This window comes from Ambystoma mexicanum, chromosome 2p (assembly GCF_040938575.1).
Source record: "Ambystoma mexicanum isolate Mex_15411 chromosome 2p, UKY_AmexF1_1, whole genome shotgun sequence".
Taxonomy (NCBI): domain Eukaryota; kingdom Metazoa; phylum Chordata; class Amphibia; order Caudata; family Ambystomatidae; genus Ambystoma; species Ambystoma mexicanum.
In genome coordinates this window covers 1,188,882,036-1,188,904,713 of record NC_090923.1, presented here as the reverse complement: position 1 = coordinate 1,188,904,713, position 22,678 = coordinate 1,188,882,036, and the positions used below count along the sequence as shown (strand labels likewise).

Genomic DNA, 22,678 nt, shown 5'->3' with positions numbered 1-22,678 from the left:
CAGCCCAGTGCCACAGATCCTGCGCTTCCTTGGATAGGGCTGAGGATCTGCTACCTCCCTGCTTTCGGATGTAGAACATCGTGGTGGTGTTGACGGAGAAGATCCGCACCACTTTGCCCTTGAGGAACGGAAGGAAAGACCCGAGAGCCCAGAACACAGCCCGGAGCTCCAGGACGTTGATGTGCAGGGACCTCTCCTCCGGGAGCCATAGGCCTCTTGCGTGGAGATCTCCGGTGTGTGCTTCCCATTTCTCCAGGGAGGCGTCCGATGTCACTGTTTCCTGGTGCGCTGGGGTCTGGAAGTCCATGCCCGTCGCGAGATGCGTGCGGATGCCCCACCACGAGGAAGATGTAAGATGACATCATGCCGAGCAGGGATTTGATGGACCTCACCTTGTCCCCTTCCATGGTCAACAGCCGTTGTACCTCGCCTCGGATGGCCCTCGTCCTTTTACTCCGACGGTGAGGCCAACCGCGCCACTGTGTCGAGTCTGGTCCCCAGGAACAGGCGTCCTGCGACGGTACCAAGTGGGATTTCGCAAAGTTGATCGAGAATCCCAGTTCCGTGAGCAGGTGGTCTGTCTTTTCCGTGTGGTCGACGGCGAGTTCTCTTGACTTTGCTCGGATGAGCCAATCGTCCAGGTAGGGGTATAAATGGATCCCCTGCAGGCACAGCCACACCGCTACCGGTGCCAGAAACTTGAAAAAGACCCTTGGAGCCGACTTCAACCCAAAGGTCAAGGCTTTGAACTGGTAGTGCTGCCCTTGGACCACGAACCGTAGGAACTTGATGTCCTTTGTGTATGGGGATGTGAAAGTAAGCATCCTCCAGTCCAGCGACGATAGAAAGTCGCCTTCCTCCAGCTGTCCCAGTACATGCTGAAGGCTAACCATCCGGAACTTCTGTGCTTTGATGTATTTGTTGAGACGTCGAAGGTCCAGAAAGGGCCAACAGCCGCCGGTCTTCTTTTGGACGAGGAAGTACTGCGAGTATACTCTGGAGCCCAGGAGTCTCATTGGGACGAGCTCTATCACGCCCTTTCTCAGCATGGCTTGTACCTCCAGAAGCAGCTGTGGAACATGGTTTTCTTTCCTGGCCACAGGTGGGAAACGGGGACACTTCCTTTGGAACTCCAGAATATCGCCAGCCGGCCTCCCACCGGGGTGCTTAGGTGGGGGCCCGACTCCACGGCCGGTTCAGTCCTGTTCAGGTATCCACTTGTCTTGTTGTGGCCTCTGTAAACTTCCTGTGACGAGGAACGGGCAGCTTGACGGTACAACGATGCACTGCCGCCAAATCCTTTGGAGGCACCTTGGGATTTGCCTCCAAAGGTCCGAAAGGACGGCTGTCGCTGATGGAGAGTGCCCAAGGCACGGGACGTCTCAGTGTGTGCTTTGATGGCCTGCAGACTCTCGTCCACCGCTTTCCCGAACAGGTGGTTTCCGTCAAAGGGCATGTCCAGTACCCTGGTCTGCAGGTCCTGATGGAAGTCGGTGGCCCTGAGCCAACCGCGCTGGCGCAGGCAAACGCTGTTGCCCATCTGAAGAAATCCGGTATCGGCGGTGTCCGTGGCTACCGTGATCGCGTGATCCGACGCCACTTCGCCTACTTGCAGGATTTCCAGGGCCTTTGCCCTCTTGTCGTCTGGGAGGAAGTCCAGGATAGGGGCGATCTTGAACCACAGCTCCCTATCATAGCGGGTCACGATCGCGAGGACGTTGGCTGCCTTTATGGTCGTCGTCCCATGGCATCTAACTTCTTTCCCTCGCTGTCCGGCAGGGGGGGTGGAGGATGACTCTGTCGCCCCTGCCGCTTTCTTCTTGGCTGCCGCAGAGAATACGGAATCCGGGGTCGGTTGCGGCCTGAGGCACATAGGAGCGGAGTCCAGGACCCGGTACTTCTTCTCGTACCAGCCTCTCTTCGCAGGGGCCGTGGATGGGTTTCTTCAGAAGGGACAGTCCTTCATCCCATATGTCGTCTAACAGCGGGACTGAGTACCGTTTTCCTCTTGGCTTCCCGTCGTTGGTAAAGAAAACCCTCTTTCTTCTGTTCCTTTGGGCACAGCGGGAAAAGTTCTGAGGCCCTGGTGATCATGGCGTGAAAGGAGCCAATTTCGTCGGGGGTAGGGGGGAGCACAGGGGGCGGTGATGGGAGATCCATTCCGTCGTCGCCACAGTTGTCAGTCCCCGTCGTCCCCGTCTCCGTCCCATGCCTCGGCCGAGGGGGTGAAGGCTGGAAGGGAGGGGGAGGATGGACCCGCCTATGCTTGCTCGGCGGGCTCCCCGACAGTCCAGGCGCTGCTGGCTCGTCCGCTGGGGGTAAGGGCAACCTTGTCCGTATCTCCGTATACAGGGTCTGCAAAGCCATCAGGATTGCTCCTGAGTTGTCCTGTGGCGTAGGGATCGGTTGCGATGGGAGCTTCGGCTGGGGCCTGGGGTCCTCTATGGCCCACGGTTCCTCGTCGGCTCCACCGTCGCTCTCTACATCTGCCTCGTTGGGATCCTTCCCGTAGGCCCTGGCCTCCTCGAACTTCTTGTAAAGGATAGCTTTTACGCAAGCCAGCTCATCCTCGGAGGAGGTATCTGAGCCCATTAGGGCCACCCTACCCCCCCACCTCTTTCTCGACACAAGGTTTCACAGGGCTCTTTTCGATAGGGTGGAAAGATGATTCTCTCCGGGGTGGCAGGCAAACTCTAGGCCCGGAGATCGTCTCCACTGGGGTAGCCTCCGTAGCCTTCGCCAGGGCCGCCACAACTCTCTCAATCGAGGCCTTAGAATCAGGGCCTTTACGACCTTGGGCGCGTCTGAGGCCTTCAGCTTAAGGGGAGGGTCACTGCCTCGCTCCCACTTGGGTTTCTCCGTCGGGATCGAATGGGGCTTCTCCCGAAGCTTACCCAGGTTCTCTGACTTTTTCACCGAGCCAGAGCGTTAGCTCGGGGATGATGGCATCAGTGACATCGTGCCCTGCCTGGCAGCCAAGGAGCCCGAGCCAACGGCGCTTCCGGGGCCCGCGGAATCGCAGTGCTTTGCCTTTTGTTGGGCCACTGTCGCCGGAGCGCCCTCAGAAGATCGCTCGGACTTCTTCTTCTCACCTGCTGCTGGGCTCTTAGCGTCCAGCCAGTTGGCGAGTCGTGTACGGCGGTCCTTCATGGTCCGGGTGGACATCTTCTTGCAGAACGCACAGTCCTCCTCCACGTGCGACTTGTCGGCGTGTAGGCAGTAGAGGCACGGGGAGTGCTTGTCCTCCTTAAAGACGTTCTGTAGTCCACATCCTGGCCAGTTCCTGAACAGTTTGGATCCAGTAGGTTTCGAATCTCCCTTGTCCTGGGCCATGTCCAAATCAGGGTAGGCCTCAAAGGTCTTCCGGAATCCTCCAAGAAGTTGAATTCAACGAAAATCCACCCTTGAGGGGCATAGAAAATTCCAAAACGGGTCCCCGTTGATTGGAAGAAGAATCGGTGGAGCTTTAAGAGTAAACTCTTTGAAAAAACGCAATACGCAGTTAAAGCTCGAGAGCTACAGCACCAGGACTTCCAACACTTGAACGTACGGTTAAAATCCGAAGATGGCTGCCAGACGAGGGGCTTAGGTAGAGGGCAGTCATTGGCTGGGGGCAGTATGACCCAGAGACCAGTGATTGGTTGTTAGGAGAAATACAGTTCAGAAATGAAACTGAAACTGAGTTTTTCTGTGTCCGAGGATTCCCAGCCTGACGACGGGGAATATTCATGAGCATGTGAATCCATGCCAGACCCGATGCTGGAGAACAACTTCTTAGGTTTCAGAGGTGCAATTTTAAAACATATCTCATCCATGATCCTCACGCCAAAGGTGAAAAACTACTCACTTTTTAAGGAGGACTCAATGGTGACTAATGCACCCTTCACCTCAACTCCTGAGATGTCATTGAAAATCCTTAAGCTTGCAAACTAATAACAAGGACCTATCTTTAGTGTACTGTTTTCTCTCCATTGGTAGATTCACTGAAAATAATTGGGCAAAGTGGCCAGATCACTGAATAGGTAATGTCTCTATCAAAATTACACTGTTCCCTCTCACCAAACAACACATCCAAGCAGTGGCCTTTAATGTGAGATGGAGAAGTAGCCAGCGGTATCAACCTGTGGTTATCAATAATCTCCCTAAGTTCCTTGGAGTCTGACATTGAGTGGCCATCTAACCAGATATTAATGTCGCCCAAGTACAAAGCTTCTCTATATTTGCTGCCTGTAAGGGTTAAGAATCAATCTAGCTGCTCTAAAAAAGTTCTGGATTGTCCTGGGGGTCTGTAACCCAGTACAATTTTTATCAAAAACTTCAGTGACATCCCGACGGTCAGCTTGCCAACCCGTTACCCATCATCCCAATCTAATGTTTCTAAATGAGAAACTTGCAGTGAGGACCTAAAAATGACTGCCATGACCCCTTCCCCCCTCTCTTGCCCACTCGGTTTATAGACTGTATTAAGTCATCTTTTGGCACCAGGAAATAGAGAGAGGCCTGAGAGACATCAGAAAACCATGGAGCATGTCAAGATTATGTTCCTCAGTAAACTCAGCCATTTCCACTGCGTGAGCAATAGCAGACCTGGCATTAATCAACGCTGCTTTTATTACTAACTTAGCAGCCACAGTAGATATTGGGCACACAGCAGATGCATGCTTTAGAATCCCCAAATCCCAGATTTTATTAAGTTCCCCCGAGGGTGAATATACTCCTCATTATTTAATTCCAGCAGGGTCGGCCCATCATATTTAAAACTCAACATACTAAACCAGTACACCAAATCCAAACCGTAGTTTGGGCATGTAAAGTGGGCTCCTGGGCCATTAACACCAGATCGAGAGTAAACTCCACACAAGGCTATTATGAAAATATACTTTATGACTTGTAAAAGGTGAATGAAGGTATTGGTGCGGGCTACAATTAAGTAATGCCAGTTCAGAAAGTTCCCAAGAATGTTCTGAGGGCTTGAACCCATTTGTCAAAGGCAAGTGAGAATTCAAAGGTCAACAGGGACCTTTGCACTAAAAGAGTTGACAGTTCATACCCCAGAGGTACCTTGGGAGGTTTATTAGCTCAACTGGGAATTAGACTCCTGTAAACATTGATACAAGTGATGAGAGGTTTCTGATTGGTCGAGTGGAATACTGTGTCGAATGCGGAATGGTTCCCAATGACAAGTAAAAGCGGCTAATATTAAAGATAAGGCCCAAAGCAGTTGGTGAGACGTAGCTTCTGGATCAATCAGATATCTTTCAGGTGACAATCCCAGTACTGGGAACACCGGTCCAGGTACCTTCAGCAATTTACGACCATTGACACAACCACAACAACGCATATCTTAATAATACATAATAGCTTTATAATTATCAATGTTTCATCCTATTTACCTGCACTAGGGGAAAAGAGACCACCACGCTCTCCGCCTGTGGAGTAGCCAGACAAGGCCGAGCCTGAAGTGGGAGAAAAGAGGGATCCTGACAGCTCTGAGATCTGGGAGTCATCAGGGCTCAGAAAGCGATGAGCTGGGCCGTAGCCATTGCAGATGTCGTGTGAGTTGTGCTGCGCAAATCCAGAGGAAGAACTTGGACTCTGCGGGCCGAAGGCTGGGGTTTCATTATTTGTGTTTGTGTTGGTATGGTTAGCGTCCACGCACACACTGTTGTTGTGATGAGTCTTCAAATCTGGAGAAAAACAAAACAAAATGAGAGAATGACAAACTGCAGGTCAAGATGTAACACTAAGGTGCTGATTGTTAACTTGGTGTGATGGTATAGAATCCCGGAAAACAGTGCTAATGCCAACTTCTATACTTAACACAGAATTGTTTGTATGTTCCGTGACTCAATGCAGTCACCATGCATTGCTTCCTCAGTTTATGTCATATTTTTTTTTTTTTATTATTATTGTTTATCATTGTTTATTGTCATATTAGCTAAGCAATGAAACAAAATAAGCAATAAAACTGATTTCATTTACAAAGGAATGTTTACTGAATTGACAAGTGTATTGTGGTGAAGTGTGTTCTAAGCCATCATTAGCGATTTGTGGAATCTTAAGTACAATTATCAGCATACATAAATACAAATTTAGTCAGAATTCAATCTTTGATTTTAATTGTCAGTTCGATTGCTGTAGACTAAAGACAGCAGGGTGAGCACTAGCTTACGGACTTACCTTCCATCCCAAAATGAATTAAACAAGAAACAATACAAAATAATACATTTCAGAATACATGACCAAGGCTGCATAAGTTTGACAAGTGGTGCTCTCTGACATGACAATACAATGGGCCTCATTACAAGTTTGCTGGGCCAGAGTATTACGAGCCACGATGCTGGCGTCACCGGCATTGGCAGTGACCCGCCGTGACCGTCCACACCATTGCTGGTACGAGCGGCGAGACGCGGCAGCCGTGCCAGTGACACCGGCATGCCGGAGTGAGTGCACATTAAGAGGTGGACGGACAAGTAATAACCGGCATGACATGCAGATAATAATGGATACAATGATGCCGTTAACACCGGCATTGCGGCGCAGTGTTAATAGGAATCTGCTGTGTAGAAGCCTGCCACAGGTGCACACAAGCAGCACAATTGGAGGCAATGGAGTCAGGCACAGCCCGAAAGGAGGACTCCCACACACCACACAAATCCACAATGCTACCAATAGCACTTGCACTACTGGAGCTGGAGGACATGCTCGCGCTGCTACTCTTTGAGGAGGCAGTGAGGCAGAGAATGCAGCAGAGGTGGAGAAGGAGGGCGAGATTGGCCCAGCACATACCCATTGTGCAGGCAGTTGTACCCCACAGGCAGCCACCAATCCCTCGCCAAAGGGCCAGCCCATTCAACCTAACCCCTGCACAGATCCACACCCTGTACCGGCTGGACAGGGACACCATCACCACAATAGTGGACCTCATCCATGATGACCAGGTGAGACTGATCAATATCCGGACGGCCATCCGCCCCTTGCTGAAGGTAGTTTCTGTGCTACACTTCTTAGCCACAGGCACTTATCAGCACACAGTGGGGCAGCTGCATGGACTCTCACAACCCTGTTTCTCCCGTGTGCTCAACCAGGTGCTAGATGCACTCCTGAAACACGCAAGCAACCACATCAAGTTACCACGGACTGCGGAGGAAGTGAATGCAATCAAAATAGCATTCTATGCACTGGCAGGCGTGCCAAATGTAATTGGTGCCCTCGACTGTACCCATGTGGAGCTGGTTGTCCGGCATGCTGTGGAGGTAGTTTTCCCGGAACAGGAAGCTGTACCATTCCCTGAATGTACAGATGGTGTGCGATGCATGCAAAATCATCCTGCATTGCTGTGCAAGATTTCCTGGCTCCACACATGACGCCATGGTGCTGCCCAACTCCACGCTGCCCCGCTACATGGCACGGCACGCTGCACAACGTACCTGGCTGCTGGGTGATTGTAACCAGAGGCCCATGAGGGGGTTTGATTGGGGGGGGGGGATCACAAGCATAGACAATGTGCCTGCTGGCCGGCCCATGAGGGTGGATGATTGGGGGTGGGGAGGGATCACAACCATAGACAACGTGCCTGCTGGCTGGTCCGTGAGGGTGGTTTATTGTGGGCAGGGGGATCACAAGCATATACAACGTGCCTCCTGGCTGGCCCATGAGGGGGGTAAATTGGGGGGGGGGGGTCACAAGCATAGACAACGTGCCTGCTGGCTGGCCCACAAGGGGGGTTTGAACATACCACAAGATTGCATGCATGAGGAGCACAAGTGCACGCCACAGGCATGATCCCATCATCACTGCAGCATAAAGACGTACGCAATAGAAGTCAAAGTTGGATGAGAAATCAGACCTACCAACCTCTACATCCCCAACCTGCACGACATCAAATCACACACACAGAATGGAACCAGAGCACACACAGCGTCCTCACTGGCTACATCTGTGATCTCAGTAAATGCAACAGAATGTGCAACACAATCAATGTTTGCATGTGTACTGGGCCTACACAGCTGTGTGTACATGCAATCAACAGACACAGGGCCTCATCACAAGTTTGGCGGTAACCCTTAAATGCAGCGGTAGCGCTATTACCGCCGCATGTAAGGATCTGGCAGATCATGGCCTTGGCGGATTTCCCCCCAGCTCTGAGCTGGCGGGAAATCTGTGGCAAATTTGCCGATTTTCGCGCTATTACCGCTGGCAGGAAATTCGCTGGCGGTAATAGAGCACATTTTTCCCATTGGGCCCAATGGGGAATGAGGAATTCCCAAATGGGCCCAATGGGGAATGGGCACTAACCATTCTGCCAAACCCGTGATCCGGCGCTAATAGCGCCAGGGGGTTTGGCAGTAGGGCTAATAGCACCAGCGGTAATACCGCCGGCGTTACCGCCCAACTCGTGATGAGGCCCACAGTGCGCACGACAGCACATGCATACGGAACATCAGAAAACAAAGCACAGGTACCACAATGCACCAGACTGCAGTCACAATGCATCAAATACATGATCTCAGCAAAGGGAATCATGAGTCATGCTGCCCTGCCAGAGCTAAATCCATCTGCCACACTGAAAAATCTCAGTCACTGCACTCAGTCCACAGGCACACCGCAGATCAGGATGGCAGTCATGTCACCTTAAGGGGCACCTCCAAGTACAATGGGTTAAGCATGGAAATTAATATAATCTGAAGACATGTAGTACCATCAAGAAATGATTGAGAGGAGCAGGCCCCTTCCAAAGTACCTTAGTACCACCATGCCACCCTCCACCTAGCCGTATCACAGTGAGTTAACCCTTCACCTGTGGCCCATACCACCAATGTGAACCAGACCTAGTCATTCAGGTGAAGGCATCGATGGCCATGTACATGCTGACATGGATAAGTAGATTGCATATGGTGGAAACCACTGTGTTACATGATGCACATTAGGCAAATGCGCGATTATGCACTGTACATTCACAGGCCATTTCCATCGGTGACATAATGGAAACCTGAGGACATCATGGGGGTTACAACTTGATTTGTGTGAGTGCAGGTACACATTGAAAGACCCTTGTGACGTAAACAGACCACCCCCCCCTAAAATGTAACATCCCTTAGTATACTTCCCCGGGTCCTTGAAAATGGAAGAAGTCATGTGCAGTGATGAATCCTTTGTTGCATGTAATCAAGAACACTGTACAGCCAGTGGTAACATGAAATTAACATATTATTCACAAGTACCCTTTCTATTGCTCCCATGCAGGTGATGCAGGGTATCCCCTGAAGCCGTGGCTGCTAACCCCTATCAGGCAACCAGTGAACAGGCACAAAGAGGACTACCACCGTGCACATACACGTACTCGTGTCACCATTGAACAGACATTTGGGCTGTTGAAGGTCCGGTTTCGCTGCCTCAGCAGGTCAGGGGGGCTGCAGGGGGCACTCATTTATGGGCCAGAGAAGGTGGTAAAATAGTGTTAGTATGTGCCATGCTACACAACATGTGCATCCGGCGCAACGTACACCTGCCCCCTGACATGGACATGATGCCACCTCAGGATGAGGATGATGGGGGAGATGAACAAGTTACTTCTTACCTGGTAACGTTCTTTCGACGGGATGTTCCTCCGACGTATTCCTTATCTTTGATAACACGTTTCCAGCTTGCTGGCCTCGGAAATTTTTTCTGTAGAGGGCGTTGTGCGTCGACGTCCGCCGGGTCGATGTCCCTCGATGGCCACCGTATCGGCGCCGACGTCACCATGCCCATAAATAGCCACGCACTGCGTCCGTTGATCCGTTCCGTTTTGTAGCATAAGAAAAGACATGCCTGAATCGGTTAGTAACCTTGAAGGAGCGAAAGCTGCAACCACAAGGGAAGTTATCACTGCTGGGATGGATGGGAGGGGCGATAAGGAATACGTCGGAGGACCATCCCGTCGAAAGAACGTTACCAGGTAAGAAAGTAACTTGTTCTTCGAAGGGATTGTGTCCTCCGACGTATTCCTTATCTTTGATAGACTCCCATAGCAGTAGTATGTAATTGGAGGAGGGAGTGATAGTGTTATGTATCCCTTTAGGGATGGACCGAATGTAATACGGCCTTGCCAAATCTGGTCTCTTGAGCAGTGGAGGAATCCAGATTGTAAAATGTTGTGAATGTATGTGCGGACGACCATGTGGCAGCCGCACATATGTCCCGGACCGGTACCCCTCTCTGGAGAGCCGAAGAGGCTGCGATACCCCTGGTTGAATGAGCCCTGAGATTTTGGGGTGGCTCTTTCCCTGCTAGTCTATAACATTCCAGGATGGCCAAAATAATCCACCTGGGGATGGTTTGTTTTGTTATGGGTAGACCCAACTTGTGACCTGAGTATCCTACAAACAGTTGGTCTGCTTGCCTGATCCTAGCCATTCTGCTGATGTAAAAGCTGAGAGCTCGCCTAGGGTCCAGCCTGTGTAGCCTTTCCTCCTCTTTCCCCGGATGGGAAGGAGGGTAGAATGAAGGCAAGGTAATTTTCTGAGTAATATGGAATTCAGAAACCACCTTTGGGAGGAAATTAGGCTTCACCTGTAGGACCACCTTGTCCTTGTGGAAGATTGTATGTGGGGGTTTACAGGAGAGAGCTTGTAGCTCACTCACCCTCCTAGCAGATGTTAGTGCTACCAGTAGGACAGTTTTAAGTGTGAAGAGGTTCCAATGGAGTGTCCATTAAGAAGTTTAAGACTAAATTTAAGTCCCACAATGGAACGTGGAATGGTTTTGGAGGGTAAACATTAGTTAGACCCTTGAGAAATTGTACCACTACAGGAATTTTGAAATACGATGGTTCCTCCGCAGTGCGCTTGAAGATAGAAAGCGCTGCGAGATAGCCTTTTACAGTGCCAACTTGAAGGCCTGAGTTTGCCAAGTAGAGTAGAAATGATAACACCGTTGGTGTACCACATGAAAAAGGGTCGATGTTCTCTTCCCTACTCCAGCTGCAAAACTTGTTCCAACAGCAGCGGTATAAAGACTTTGTTGCTGGTCTTCTGGCCGAAAGCAACACCTCCATGACGTCATCAGGGAGATCCCAATCCTTGTACCTCAACCTTTCAGAAGCCAAGCGTGAAGGTTGAGGGTTCTGGTGTCTGGATGGAGAACCTGACCTCCCTTCTGCGAGAGAAGATTCTCTTTGAGTGGAAGACAGGTTGGAGGGCAGATGGACATATCTAGAAGGTCCGGGTACCACGTTCTCCTGGCCCAATCTGAGGCAATTAGGATCATGGTTTCACGGGAATCTTCTCAACCTGATCATTTGAGGAATAACAGGGACTGGTGGGAACGCGTAAAGGAGTGGAAACTCCCAGTCCACTACGAACGCATCTCCTAGAGCTCCTCTCGGGGGAAATTCCCTTGAACAGAACAGATAGCACTTCCTGTTGGTGCTTGTGGCGAACAGATCCACCTGAGGGGTTCCCCAAAGGGCGAAGATCTCTTGAAGGACTTCCTGAGCTAGCTCCCACTCGTGGGAGACTGTGCTCTGCCTGCTCAGAGCGTCCACTGTCAAATTCTTCTCTCTGGCTAGGTGGACTGCCGATAGAGAGATTCCTTCCCGAATTGCCCAAAACCAGAGCTGCATTGCCTCTCTGCACAGTGGCAGTGATCCTACTCCTCCTCTTTTGTTGAGGTAGTGCATGGCCACCGTGTTGTCCGTCATTAACAGGACATTTCTCCCCTGTACTGATGGCAGGAAAGCTTTCAGCGCTAGTGTGATCGCTCCCAGCTCTAATAGGTTGATATGTAGTCTGGACTCCGATGGAGACCAACGACCGCTGATGGTCAAGTCGTTGGCATAGGCTCCCCACCCTGTGAGCGAGGCGTCTGTGACTACTGTTATCTCCAGCCATGGTTGCCAAAACAGTTCTCCTTTCAAGATGTTCTCTGGATAGGCCCACCATTGAAGGTCGTGGGCTACCTTGTCCGGAATCCGGAGGAGGTCTGTCATTCTCCCTGAGAACTGTGACCACTGACTTCTCAGTGCCCACTGAAGAGATCTCATTCTCAGGCGAGCCTCTGGCACAAGGAAGATGCTGGATGCCATGAGGCCTAGCAACCTCAAAAAGTCGAAGGCTGGGAGACGCTGGGCATTTTGAAACTTGGTGACCATCTGTAGAATATCTTGAGCCCTCACCTCTGGTGGCGAGGCTTTTCCCAGGGAAGTGTCCAGGACCGCTCCAATGAACTGGAGTCTCTGAGATGGTATCATCTGTGACTTCTTTAAATTGAGGGAGAAGCCCAGTCTGTGAAGGAAGAAACAGCCATAATCTAGCTGGGTCTGGGCCTGCTCCGAAGATACGGCCCTGATCAGCCAATCGTCTAGGTAGGGATAGACGTGGATCCCTTCCCTCCTTAGACTCGCCGCCACTACCGCCATCAGCTTGGTGAAGACCCTCGGGGCGGAGGTCAGCCCAAATGGCAGAACTCGAAATTGATAATGAGAGTTGCCAATTGCGAACCTCAGGTATTTCCTGTGCTTGAGATGGATTGGCACATGGAAATAAGCATCCTGAAGGTCCAGAGATACCAGCCAGTCCTGGAGCTGGAGGGCCTGAAGGATCTGAGAGAGAGTTACCATCTTGAACTTGTCCTTCCTGAGGAACTTGTTCAATTGTCGTAAGTCCAGGATGGGTCTCAGTCCTCCGTCCTTCTTTGGTATGAGAAAGTAGGGGGAGTACCAGCCCTTGTTCCTGTCCGCTACAGGTACCGGTTCTATGGCACCTTTCTCTAGCAGGTCCATAATTTCCTGCAAGAGGAGCGGATCTGGAACTTTTAGGGAGCTGTTCCCCGGTGGATGACTCTGAGGGATGTGTAGAAAGGGTAGGCAGTAACCTTGGGCAACTGTCTCCAACGCCCAAGCATCTTGCGTTATAGCCTGCCATTCCGTCAGATGGTGAGTTAACCTGCCCCCTACAGGTGTCTTGTGTGTGAAGGCCTCAGAGTGGTTTGGGGGCGGCTGATGCAGATGCCGAGGGTAAAGAGGCACCTGCTGCTGCTGCGGTCTTAGTACTTTTGACCCGTCCACCTCGGGTGGATCTCCTTTGGCCTCTTTGAGCCGGCTGTCCTCTGCCTTTCCCGAATGCGGAATAATAGCGAAAGGACTTTCCTCTTCCAGAGGTTCCTGAGGGGCGAAAAGGAGTTTGGCGGATAGCAGCTCCTAAGGATTTTGCTGCTGCTTTAGAAGTCTGTAACTTTTCCAGACTGTCATCAGCCTTTTTCCCGAATAATGAAGAGCCGTCAAAGGGCATATTCAAAAGTCTGGCCTGTACATCAGGGACAAAGCCCGACTTTCGCAACCACGCATGCCTGCGGATTGTTGTACTTGCCGCCATGGCCCTGCTGATACTGTCAGCGGAATCGATGCCCGTTTGAAGTGATTCGCACTTGGCATCTTTGCATCTTTAATGATGTTAAGGAAGGCTTCCTTTTCCTCTCCTTCGGGTATGCAGTCAGCCGCCGATGAAGCACACTCCCATAGTGTGTGACTGAACCTGGCGAGCGTACAGCTGGCGTTGATGGACTTCAACGCCATACTGCAGGCAGAGAAGACCTTCTTTGCCATAGAGTCGTACCTCTTGTCATCCCTATCCTGTGGGACAGTAGGGTAAGCAGTCCTACTGCTGGATGAAGTTGCCGCTTGAACCACCAGGCTCTCTGGGGTCGGGTGTTTAGACAGGTATTCTGGGTCAGCAGCCGCTACCCTGTACTTTGTCGACAATCTTTTATTGACTGCTGGGATAACTTCGAGAGTTTCCCAATCAGATGCAATTTTTCGTTGTAGGGCTGCATGGAAGGGGACCACCGGGTCCTCCTGTGGGCCTTTGTCCAATATATCTGTCAGATCATCCTGTTGGAAAACAGGTGAAGGCGCAGACCAACCCATAAACTCAATTATTCTTGCCATCAGGGTTCTATATGGTGTTTCGGCATGTTCCCATGGGTTTGGCTTTACAAATTCCACTTCTGGGGAAGTGTCCAGTCCACTTGCCTCATGAAGTGACTCCTGTAGTTCCTTCAGCCTTCTTTCTTCAGAGGTGAAATCTTCTGCAGTAGGCAGTGTGGTTCTTTGTAAACCAAATGTTTCCTGGTCAGAGTCTTCCCCTTCTTCATAAATTGAAGAAAGACCAGGGTATTCTGATCTCTGAAATGGAGTAAAGCCCATCTCTAGGGCCGAAGGAGCTAAACTCGTCGTTATTGGACGAGAAAATGTCGATGTCGTCGACGCCGATGTAACCGGCTTCGAAGGCGCCGAAAAAAACCGGAAGGGGTCTCGAAGAACTCGAGAGGATCGGGATCCTACTCGAGGGCATCGACGACGGTCTCGGCGTCGTGCCGGAGGCCCTTGAAATCACTGTTGGCTGTGGAGCCTTGGTCCTCTCTTTCATCGGCGTCGAGTCGATCGACCGATGCGTCGAGGAACCCTTCGACAACGGCGTTGATGGCGCCGATCCGTGCGTCGAAGGAACCTTCGACGACGGCGTCGAAGACGGTGCCTTCTTACCCGATGGCTCATGGGGCTCTCGGGTGGAATGTTTCGCCGGGTGTTGCGACTCGCGGCGTTTTGATTTTTTGGGTATCACCCGGGGTATCACCCTCACCTGTCTTTGAGGGGGTCGAGGCCGCGTTCTCGAAGACGCTTAACATTTTCTTTCTGAATTCCTCCCACTCAGCTTGAGAACTGTGTTTGGTGGGACAGGAAACTCTTTCTGGGGACACAGAAGACGACGAGGAATGGGACCTTCAATGTCTCTTTTTTGAGTGTCTAGATCTCGACGAATGGTGGGAGCTGCTTCGAGATCTAGAGTGGGAGTGTTTTCGACGGCGAGGAGACGAATGCCTCGACTCAGCCGACAAAACCTTCGAGGAGGATTTGGCTGACTTACCTCTCTCGAGTTTCCCCTTTCGCTCTTTCAGGGCTTTCGCCGTCATGGACATGCAGTCCTCACACTCCTAACAATGGTGCTCGGACCCCAAGCACCATAAACAGACCCTGTGTGGATCCGTTATTGACATTTTTTTTACCGCAGTCTCGACATTTCTTGAAGCCGGATCGCGGCATCGTCGGTTCTGATGAAGAAGCCATCGAGAACGATAAGGAATATTCGAGTCGAAATAGATATTAAACCTGACTGAACTGAGCAACGACGTTCCGAGGCCCCACGAAGCGCGGAAAAACAGAACTGAGCAACGGACGTAGCGCGTGGCTATTTATGGGCATGTCGACGCGCAGCACCCTCTACAGAAAACATTTCCGAGGCCAGCAAGCTGGAAACGTATTATCAAAGATAAGGAATACGTCGGAGGACACAATCCCTTCGAAGGTGGAAATCCTCAGCAGCACAATGTGAATGAAGGATGTGCGACACAGCAAGATGTAATTGACCACTACTTCTGATGGACTGGAGAAGACTAGGGCACTGGGGATGGGTCCCACTGGGCACTGCACATAATTAAATTGACACACGCCAGAAGGAAAAAGGCCTTGTTTGCCATATCTCCCCCAGTTTCCCCCTTCATCCACCAGGAGTAGAGAGGGGGGGAGCCCATCTCGTGCTGCAGTCGCAGCCTGACCACGAGCCAAGTGTCTTACTGATGCTCACGTTTGGGCTGGAATCCTTCCACCATCCCAGCCTCCCGACCCTAAAGTGAGCACCCTGCTGCCCACCTTGTGTGCCTTCCCTGCAGCCGACGCCGATCCGAAAATCAGCTGTTCCTACTTTCATCAAGTCGCGCCTGGCCCTAAAATGGCCAGCGCAATGCGGCCCGAAAGCGAGGCTCGCTTTCTTTGCTAAGTAACCCCAGCGTTTGCTTATTTTATCGAGGAGCTTCCACCAGCAGGTGGAAGGAAGCCGGCCTCAGGAAGAAGGTCTTGTTTGCTGTTCGCTGGCGAGCGCCGCTGAGTACTTGGATCCGTATGAGACATTTTAATGCCTAGGACAATTTTATGCTTCAGCCATTCACCCTTGAGCTAACCTCTATCAGGTATGGTGCTGTTGTATTTGCTAAATATCGTCATTCAGCCATTGCTTAGCTGTACCTGCACTAATTACTGTAGCACCTAAATGTCATTCACGTGCCACCATGGATACCTGATTCACCAAGCAGGTGTATTTCACCCTTACACAGTCATTTGATTCAGGCTACCATATATGTTTTCTGATATATTATCTATTGACAGATCTTGTATCAGCCTAATGTTATATTACCATCTGGCCTATCCCACCTCTGTGCTCCTGCCCATGGCACCGCTGATACTGCACTCACTGTGCACAGTGCTATTCCACTGCCCCTCTGGCTTAATCTCCAGCAAAGCTATGCTTGGTCATGTTGGTAGACTACCTACACAGACAACCGACTATAATTGTATGTTTAGCTTGTACGGCTCCTCCTCTGGTAGCCAAGTCCTTTTATCAGAGTATGGCGCACTAGCCCACCCATCTAGTGCCCAGCCCTTACCACTAACCAGTCCATACTGTGACTGCGCACCTACCTCTACCATGCCTTACAATGTATGTATGTATAAACTGAACTAGCTGTTATTCAACTAGACTACTAACTCAGCCTATCATGCAACTGCAATTGAATCATCTGTAACTGTTATTCAGCTGTACTTAATTACCTTGTAATTACTGACCGATTCATATGCAGTAGTTACTCTGTTGTGGGATAAGCTGTTTCAACTTTGACCTACTTGAAAGTAGCTCTTCATTAGATGATAGCAATCTTGTAATAGCAAGCTAATCCTTAGGTAGCCAACCTTATCCACATTATGCAGGTATTGTTAACTATAATTATGTTCCCCTTCTGCATAATACCCCATTCCACCCCATGCACAAAAGGACACTTCATCAAGATTGATGAAGGGTTAGGCAGACTGGGATGTCAGCGCCACTACCCCATCCCCTGCCCTACCCCATTCCTCCCCTCACTACCCCCATTCTCCGTACTAATTGCACCTACATTATATCCACTCTCCACATTTAGCACTAAACAGGATACACCTACATTGGATGGCACATCCTTATCTTCCATTGTCGTCAAGACGACCCCCCCTGCCAGCAGCCTCATCCGCCACCTTCCTTGACATAGCGTAAAGAGAGACTAGGTAGCAGACTACCATCCATTAGTCACTCACTAGGTAAATACAGCCATAAGATCACATTCACAGCTCGCACTGAATTCACTAACAACAACCTCAGGGGAAAAAACAAAACTCACACCCTCACAACTAAAAATACAGTTGACACTAGTCCTAGCCTATCCCTGAAGGGTTCACAGACACAGCCCACTAAAGGAGCCTTACTGAATGTCAGGTCCCTTGTTGTTCACGCAACAGAGATTGCTGACATTTTGAATAATAACCTCGATTTCCTTGCGGTGACAGAAACCTGGCTGCACGACGCAGCAGGCCCTTCTATTGCCCTAGCTGTTCCTAACAATTACTCCATCCTCAGAACGGAAAGGCCTAATGCATGCGGAAGAGGACTAGCTATTATTTTTAAATCTACCTTCAATATAAGACTAAACACCCCCTCCTCACTGACATCGTGCAAACTTCTCTCAGTCAAGTTCCAAACCTCGCCTAACAATACTATCGCATTACACATTATCTACAGGCCTCCAGGACCTCTTGGGTGATTCGAAGAAGACATCACATCCCTAGCAGCTGACACCACTAAACCCTTGGCGCAAAACATAATTCTAGGTGATTTCAACCATGGTTACAAGGACACCAGTGACCTACATGCCATCTCTCTAGCCTCTGCATTAACAGAACAAGGCTAGACCCAAATTAGCAGAAAACCCACCAATGAGAAAGCAGGATATTTGATTGGGTAGCGGATATCAATTGCAGCATCACTCTAATAGACTCTACACCACGAGTGTGGTCAGACCACCACCTCATCAGTCATGAAATGAACATCAATAAGCTGGAAAAGAAAAAGCCCACTATTGTTTCTCCTTGTCTCACGAGGAACAAACGAAATATCACAGCGGAGACCCTAGCACCTTTGGTAGTCCCTATACTCAATGTCCTACCGGATACCAATGATCCTAACTCGTTGATCGCCATTTACAACAAGAGCATGACCAAAACTATTGACGCTATTGCCGCTTTAAAATTGCGCAAAAGCAAACCTAAAGCCCATCTAAACTCGTGGTTTACTCCAGAACTAAAAATACTCCGTACTGAAAAAAGAAATTTGGAAACATGCTGGAAATCTACCCCCACCACCTGAAAATAAAACTAACCTTGCCACTATCACTGCCACATACAAAAATAAAATAATCCAGACTAAAAAAGAAACCTTCAATGACAGAATAAGGGTTATAGGTCAAAGGATCGAAAACAAAGGATCGAAACACAAAATGGTCGAAACCAAAGGATCGAAAGTCAAAGGATCGACAACCCATACATATAATGTAAACAGGTCATTCAATCGAAACGAAAGGATTGAAAGTCAAAGGGTCGACAAACCACACACATAATATACAAGGGTCATTTGATCGAAACAAAGAGCTAGCCCATTAAAATAGCAATGAACAAAAAAAGGGTTAAAGGACATGAAAGTGAATGAAGAGTAAAGCACCTTGTATTAAAACAATAAGCACAGCTAACGGTTGAAAACAAACGGTCAGTGCGTCAGGAAAGTGACAGAGAGAGCAGCTGACCAAAACAACCAAGTGAATAGCGTATACGTGACTGGAAAAACGGTAAGTTACACACACTAAATAAGCGAATTATAACGTCGTTCACACCGTTTTGTATTTGAAATGGGGGGTTCCTCCCCCAACCCCCCCACTAAAATGCGAAACTCCTCAGAAAAAATATATAAATAAAAAAATAAGAAATTCGATTATTTTTTCGACATTAAACTATTCCATATGATAACTTTCCACATTAACAAAAGATACTTTGACTGCACACTCGTTTCCCAAAGATTATAGCAGAGTGGGTGAATTAATTTATATTATTTAATATTTCAGATACAATTCGATAAAGAAATGGAGTTCATAAAATCGCAAATGGGTGCATCACAATTGGCATATGAAGGATATGTGTACAACAAGGAATGCACACGAAACGAAAAAAGCTATTGGAAATGTAAGGAATACAAAAAATTAAACTGCAACGGCAGAGCTATAATTGAAAGAGAAAACACACGTTTAACTGGTGAGCATAACCATATGCCAGACAATACCACAGTTTTAATAAAGAAAACGCTAAATGAATTGAATCAAAATATAGAAATGAATAAAAATGAAGCAACAAGTTCACTCGTAAGCAAAGCTTATGAGAAGTTACCACTGCATGTAACAGCCCAAATGCCAAATACGAAGTTAGTGAAACGGAATGTAAACAGGCAGAAACAACGCAAAGAAAACCTACCAATAGCACCACAAAGTTATGTAAACATGATTGTACTGGACGTTTTACAAAAAAACAGAAAAGGGAGAGCAATTTCTATGGAAATCGTTAGACATAAACAGTGAAAAAATGTTAATTTTTACTACTTTTCAAAATATAACACTTGGGGGATTCAACTACTTGGCATGGAGACGCTACTTTTAAAACATGTGCAGCACCATTTCTACAGTTTTACAGCATCCATGGCACAATAAATGGGACAGTGATACCTTTAATTTTCATTTTAATGCCTGGAAAATCGGAAGAACTGTACAGCTGTATATATAAATTAAAGAATCATTGCCGGAAAAAACAAAAAAAAAAGACAATCATGGACTTTGAACAAGGACAAATAAAAGCATCTTCAAAAATATATCCAGAGACACATATTCAAGGGTGTTTTTTTCATTTCCGACAATCATTATGGAAAAAAATTCAGAAATTAGGATTATGGACAATGTACATAGAGGACACAGAATTCCAGCATCAGATCAAGAAATTATATGCGTTAGCTTTTGTAAAGGAGGACATGGTTGTGAAATATTATGACACTTTGATTGCATCAGAATACTACACAAATCATGAGGAACAATTAAGTAATTTAATGGACTAAATGGAGTGCACGTGGATTGGACAACTAACAAGACATGGTACCAGAAGAAAGGGAAAATATGAAATACACATATGGAATTGCTATACATCGGTGAAACAAAACTGGCCTAGAACAAACAATGTACAAGAGGGGTGGCACAGCAAAATAAATACGGAATTCAACACAAACAACCCGAATTTATGGCACTTCATCAAAAATCTAAAGTCTGAACAAAATAGACAAGAAATAAAACTATCACAAACAATATCACTGGAAAACCAACCAACCACCAAAAAATAATACAGAGACTATGAAGAAAGAATCACAAGCATTGTAAACAATTTTGAAAGTACAGAACCTTTGCAATTCCTAGAAGCAGTAGCATACAATTTAAAATGTTAATAATAAATAAAAGCAAACTCACCAGAAAAAACACCAGCTCCGGACACCGAAAACACACACCAAATGCTGGACACCATATCCAAATAGCTACCCCATGCTGAATCCATCCGTTGAAAAAAAAAAAAGAAAAATCCAAAAAACGCGTACTCCATGCCAAAAAATCCATAAAAGTTAAATCCACCCATGCAGGAAAAAAAACCAGGAAAACAGAAATCCTCGCCAAGTGAATCCGTCATCCGTTGAAGTCAAAAACCAAAATCCATTAACAGGTTATCCAAGCCAAAAAATCTAAGACACGATCCAGTAAAAAAAGCATCCAAGCAGAAGAAAAAATCCACAAAAAGAAAAAATCCATCCAAAAATCCTTTGAAAGTGGGAGCACGAGCAAAAGGCATCCAAAAAGCGAGCAAAAGACTTCAAAAATGGCGTCTACGTCGACACATGAAACGTAATACGTCATACGTTACAAACAGAAAACAATTATAAATTACTAAGCATGCTAAAAGTAATACAACAGCACCATCTAGTGTTCAAAAAGTAATACATACAACATTACAATGGTTTTTATTTGATCTTTTTTATTATTGTCGTTCAATAAATATATCATATTTATTTGTTTTACTATTTGTAATATTTTCAACATTGTAAGCAGGTAACATTAATAGAAAAATATATAAATGTGCTTTTATTTCTTAAATAATTAAATATATGAATTGCTTTGCAACATAGAAAAAAATGTATTTTGTATGTATTACTTTTTGAACACTAGATGGTGCTGTTGTATTACTTTTAGCATGCTTAGTAATTTATAATTCTGTTTGTAATGTATGACGTATTACGTTTCGTGTGTTGACGTAGACGCCATTTTTGAAGTCTTTTGCTCGCGTTTCGGATGCCTGTTGCTCGCGCTCTCACTTTCAAAGGATTTTTGGATGGATTTTTTCTTTCTATGGATTTTTTCTTCTGCTTGGATGCTTTTTTTACTGGATTGTGTCTTGGATTTTTTGGCTTGGATAACCTGTTTATGGATTTTGGTTTTCGACTTCAAAAGATGACGGATTCACTTGGCGAGGATTTTTGTTTTCCTGTTTTTTTCCTGCATGGATGGATTTAACTTTTATGGATTTTTTGGCATGGAGTATGCGTTTTTTGGATTTTTTTTTCTTTTCAACGGTGGGATTCAGCATGGAGTAGCTATTTGGATATGGTTTCCAGCATTTGGTGTGTGTTTTCGGTGTCTGTAGCTGGCGTTTTTTCTGGTGAGTTTGCTTTTATTTATTATTAACATTTTAAATTGTATGCTACTGCTTCTAGGAATTGCATAGGTTCTGTACTTTCAAAATTGTTTACAATGCTTGTGATTCTTTCTTCATAGTCGCTGTATTTTTTTTTTGGTGGTTGGTTGGTTTTCCAGTGATATTGTTTGTGATAGTTTTATTTCTTGTCTATTTTGTTCAGACTTTAGATTGTTGATGAAGTGCCATAAGTTTGGGTTGTTTGTGTTTAATTCCTTATTTATTTTGCTGTGCCACCCCTCTTATACATTGTTTGTTCTAGGCCAGTTTTGTTTCACCGATGTAGAGCAATTCCATATTTGTATTTCATATTTTCCCTTTCTTCTGGTACCATGTCTTGTTAGTTGTCCAATCCATGTGCACTCCATATAGTCCATTAAATTACTTAATTGTTCCTCATGATTTGTGTAGTATTCTGATGCAATCAAAGTGTCATAATATTTCACAACCATGTCCTCCTTTACAAAAGCTAACGCATATAATTTCTTGATCTGATGCTGGAATTCTGTGTCCTCTATGTACATTGTCCGTAATCCTAATTTCTGAATTTTTTTCCATAATGATTGCCTGAAATTAAAAAAACACCCTTGAATAAGTGTCTCTGGATATATTTTTGAAAATGCTTTTATTTGTCCTTGTTCAAAGTCCATGATTATTGTTTTTTTTTCGCGCAATGATTCTTTCATTAATTTATATATACAGTTCTTCCGATTTTCCAGGCATTAAAACGAAAATTAAAGGTATCACTGTCCCATTTATTGTGCCATGAATGCTGTAAAACTGTAGAAATTGTGCTGCACATGTTTTAAAAGTAGCGTCTCCATGCCAAGTAGTTGAATCCCCCAAGTGTGTTATATTTTGAAAAGTAGTAAAAATTAAAACATTTTCACTGTTTATGTCTAACGATTTCCTTAGAAATTGTTCTCCCTTTTCTGTTTTTTGTAAAACGTCTGGTAC

At 47.1% G+C, this 22,678-nt stretch overlaps 1 protein-coding gene across 2 annotated transcripts in view; it reads right to left on the bottom strand.

Annotated features, from left to right (window-relative positions):
* SRPK3 (SRSF protein kinase 3) overlaps positions 1 to 22,678 on the bottom strand; it is a 1,021,015-nt gene that overhangs the window by 349,577 nt on the left and 648,760 nt on the right. For both annotated transcript variants that reach the window (XM_069645381.1, XM_069645382.1), the window contains exon 11: positions 5,394 to 5,687. In XM_069645381.1, coding sequence (XP_069501482.1) covers positions 5,394 to 5,687 — 294 coding nt within the window. The remainder of the gene's footprint in view (positions 1 to 5,393; positions 5,688 to 22,678) is intronic.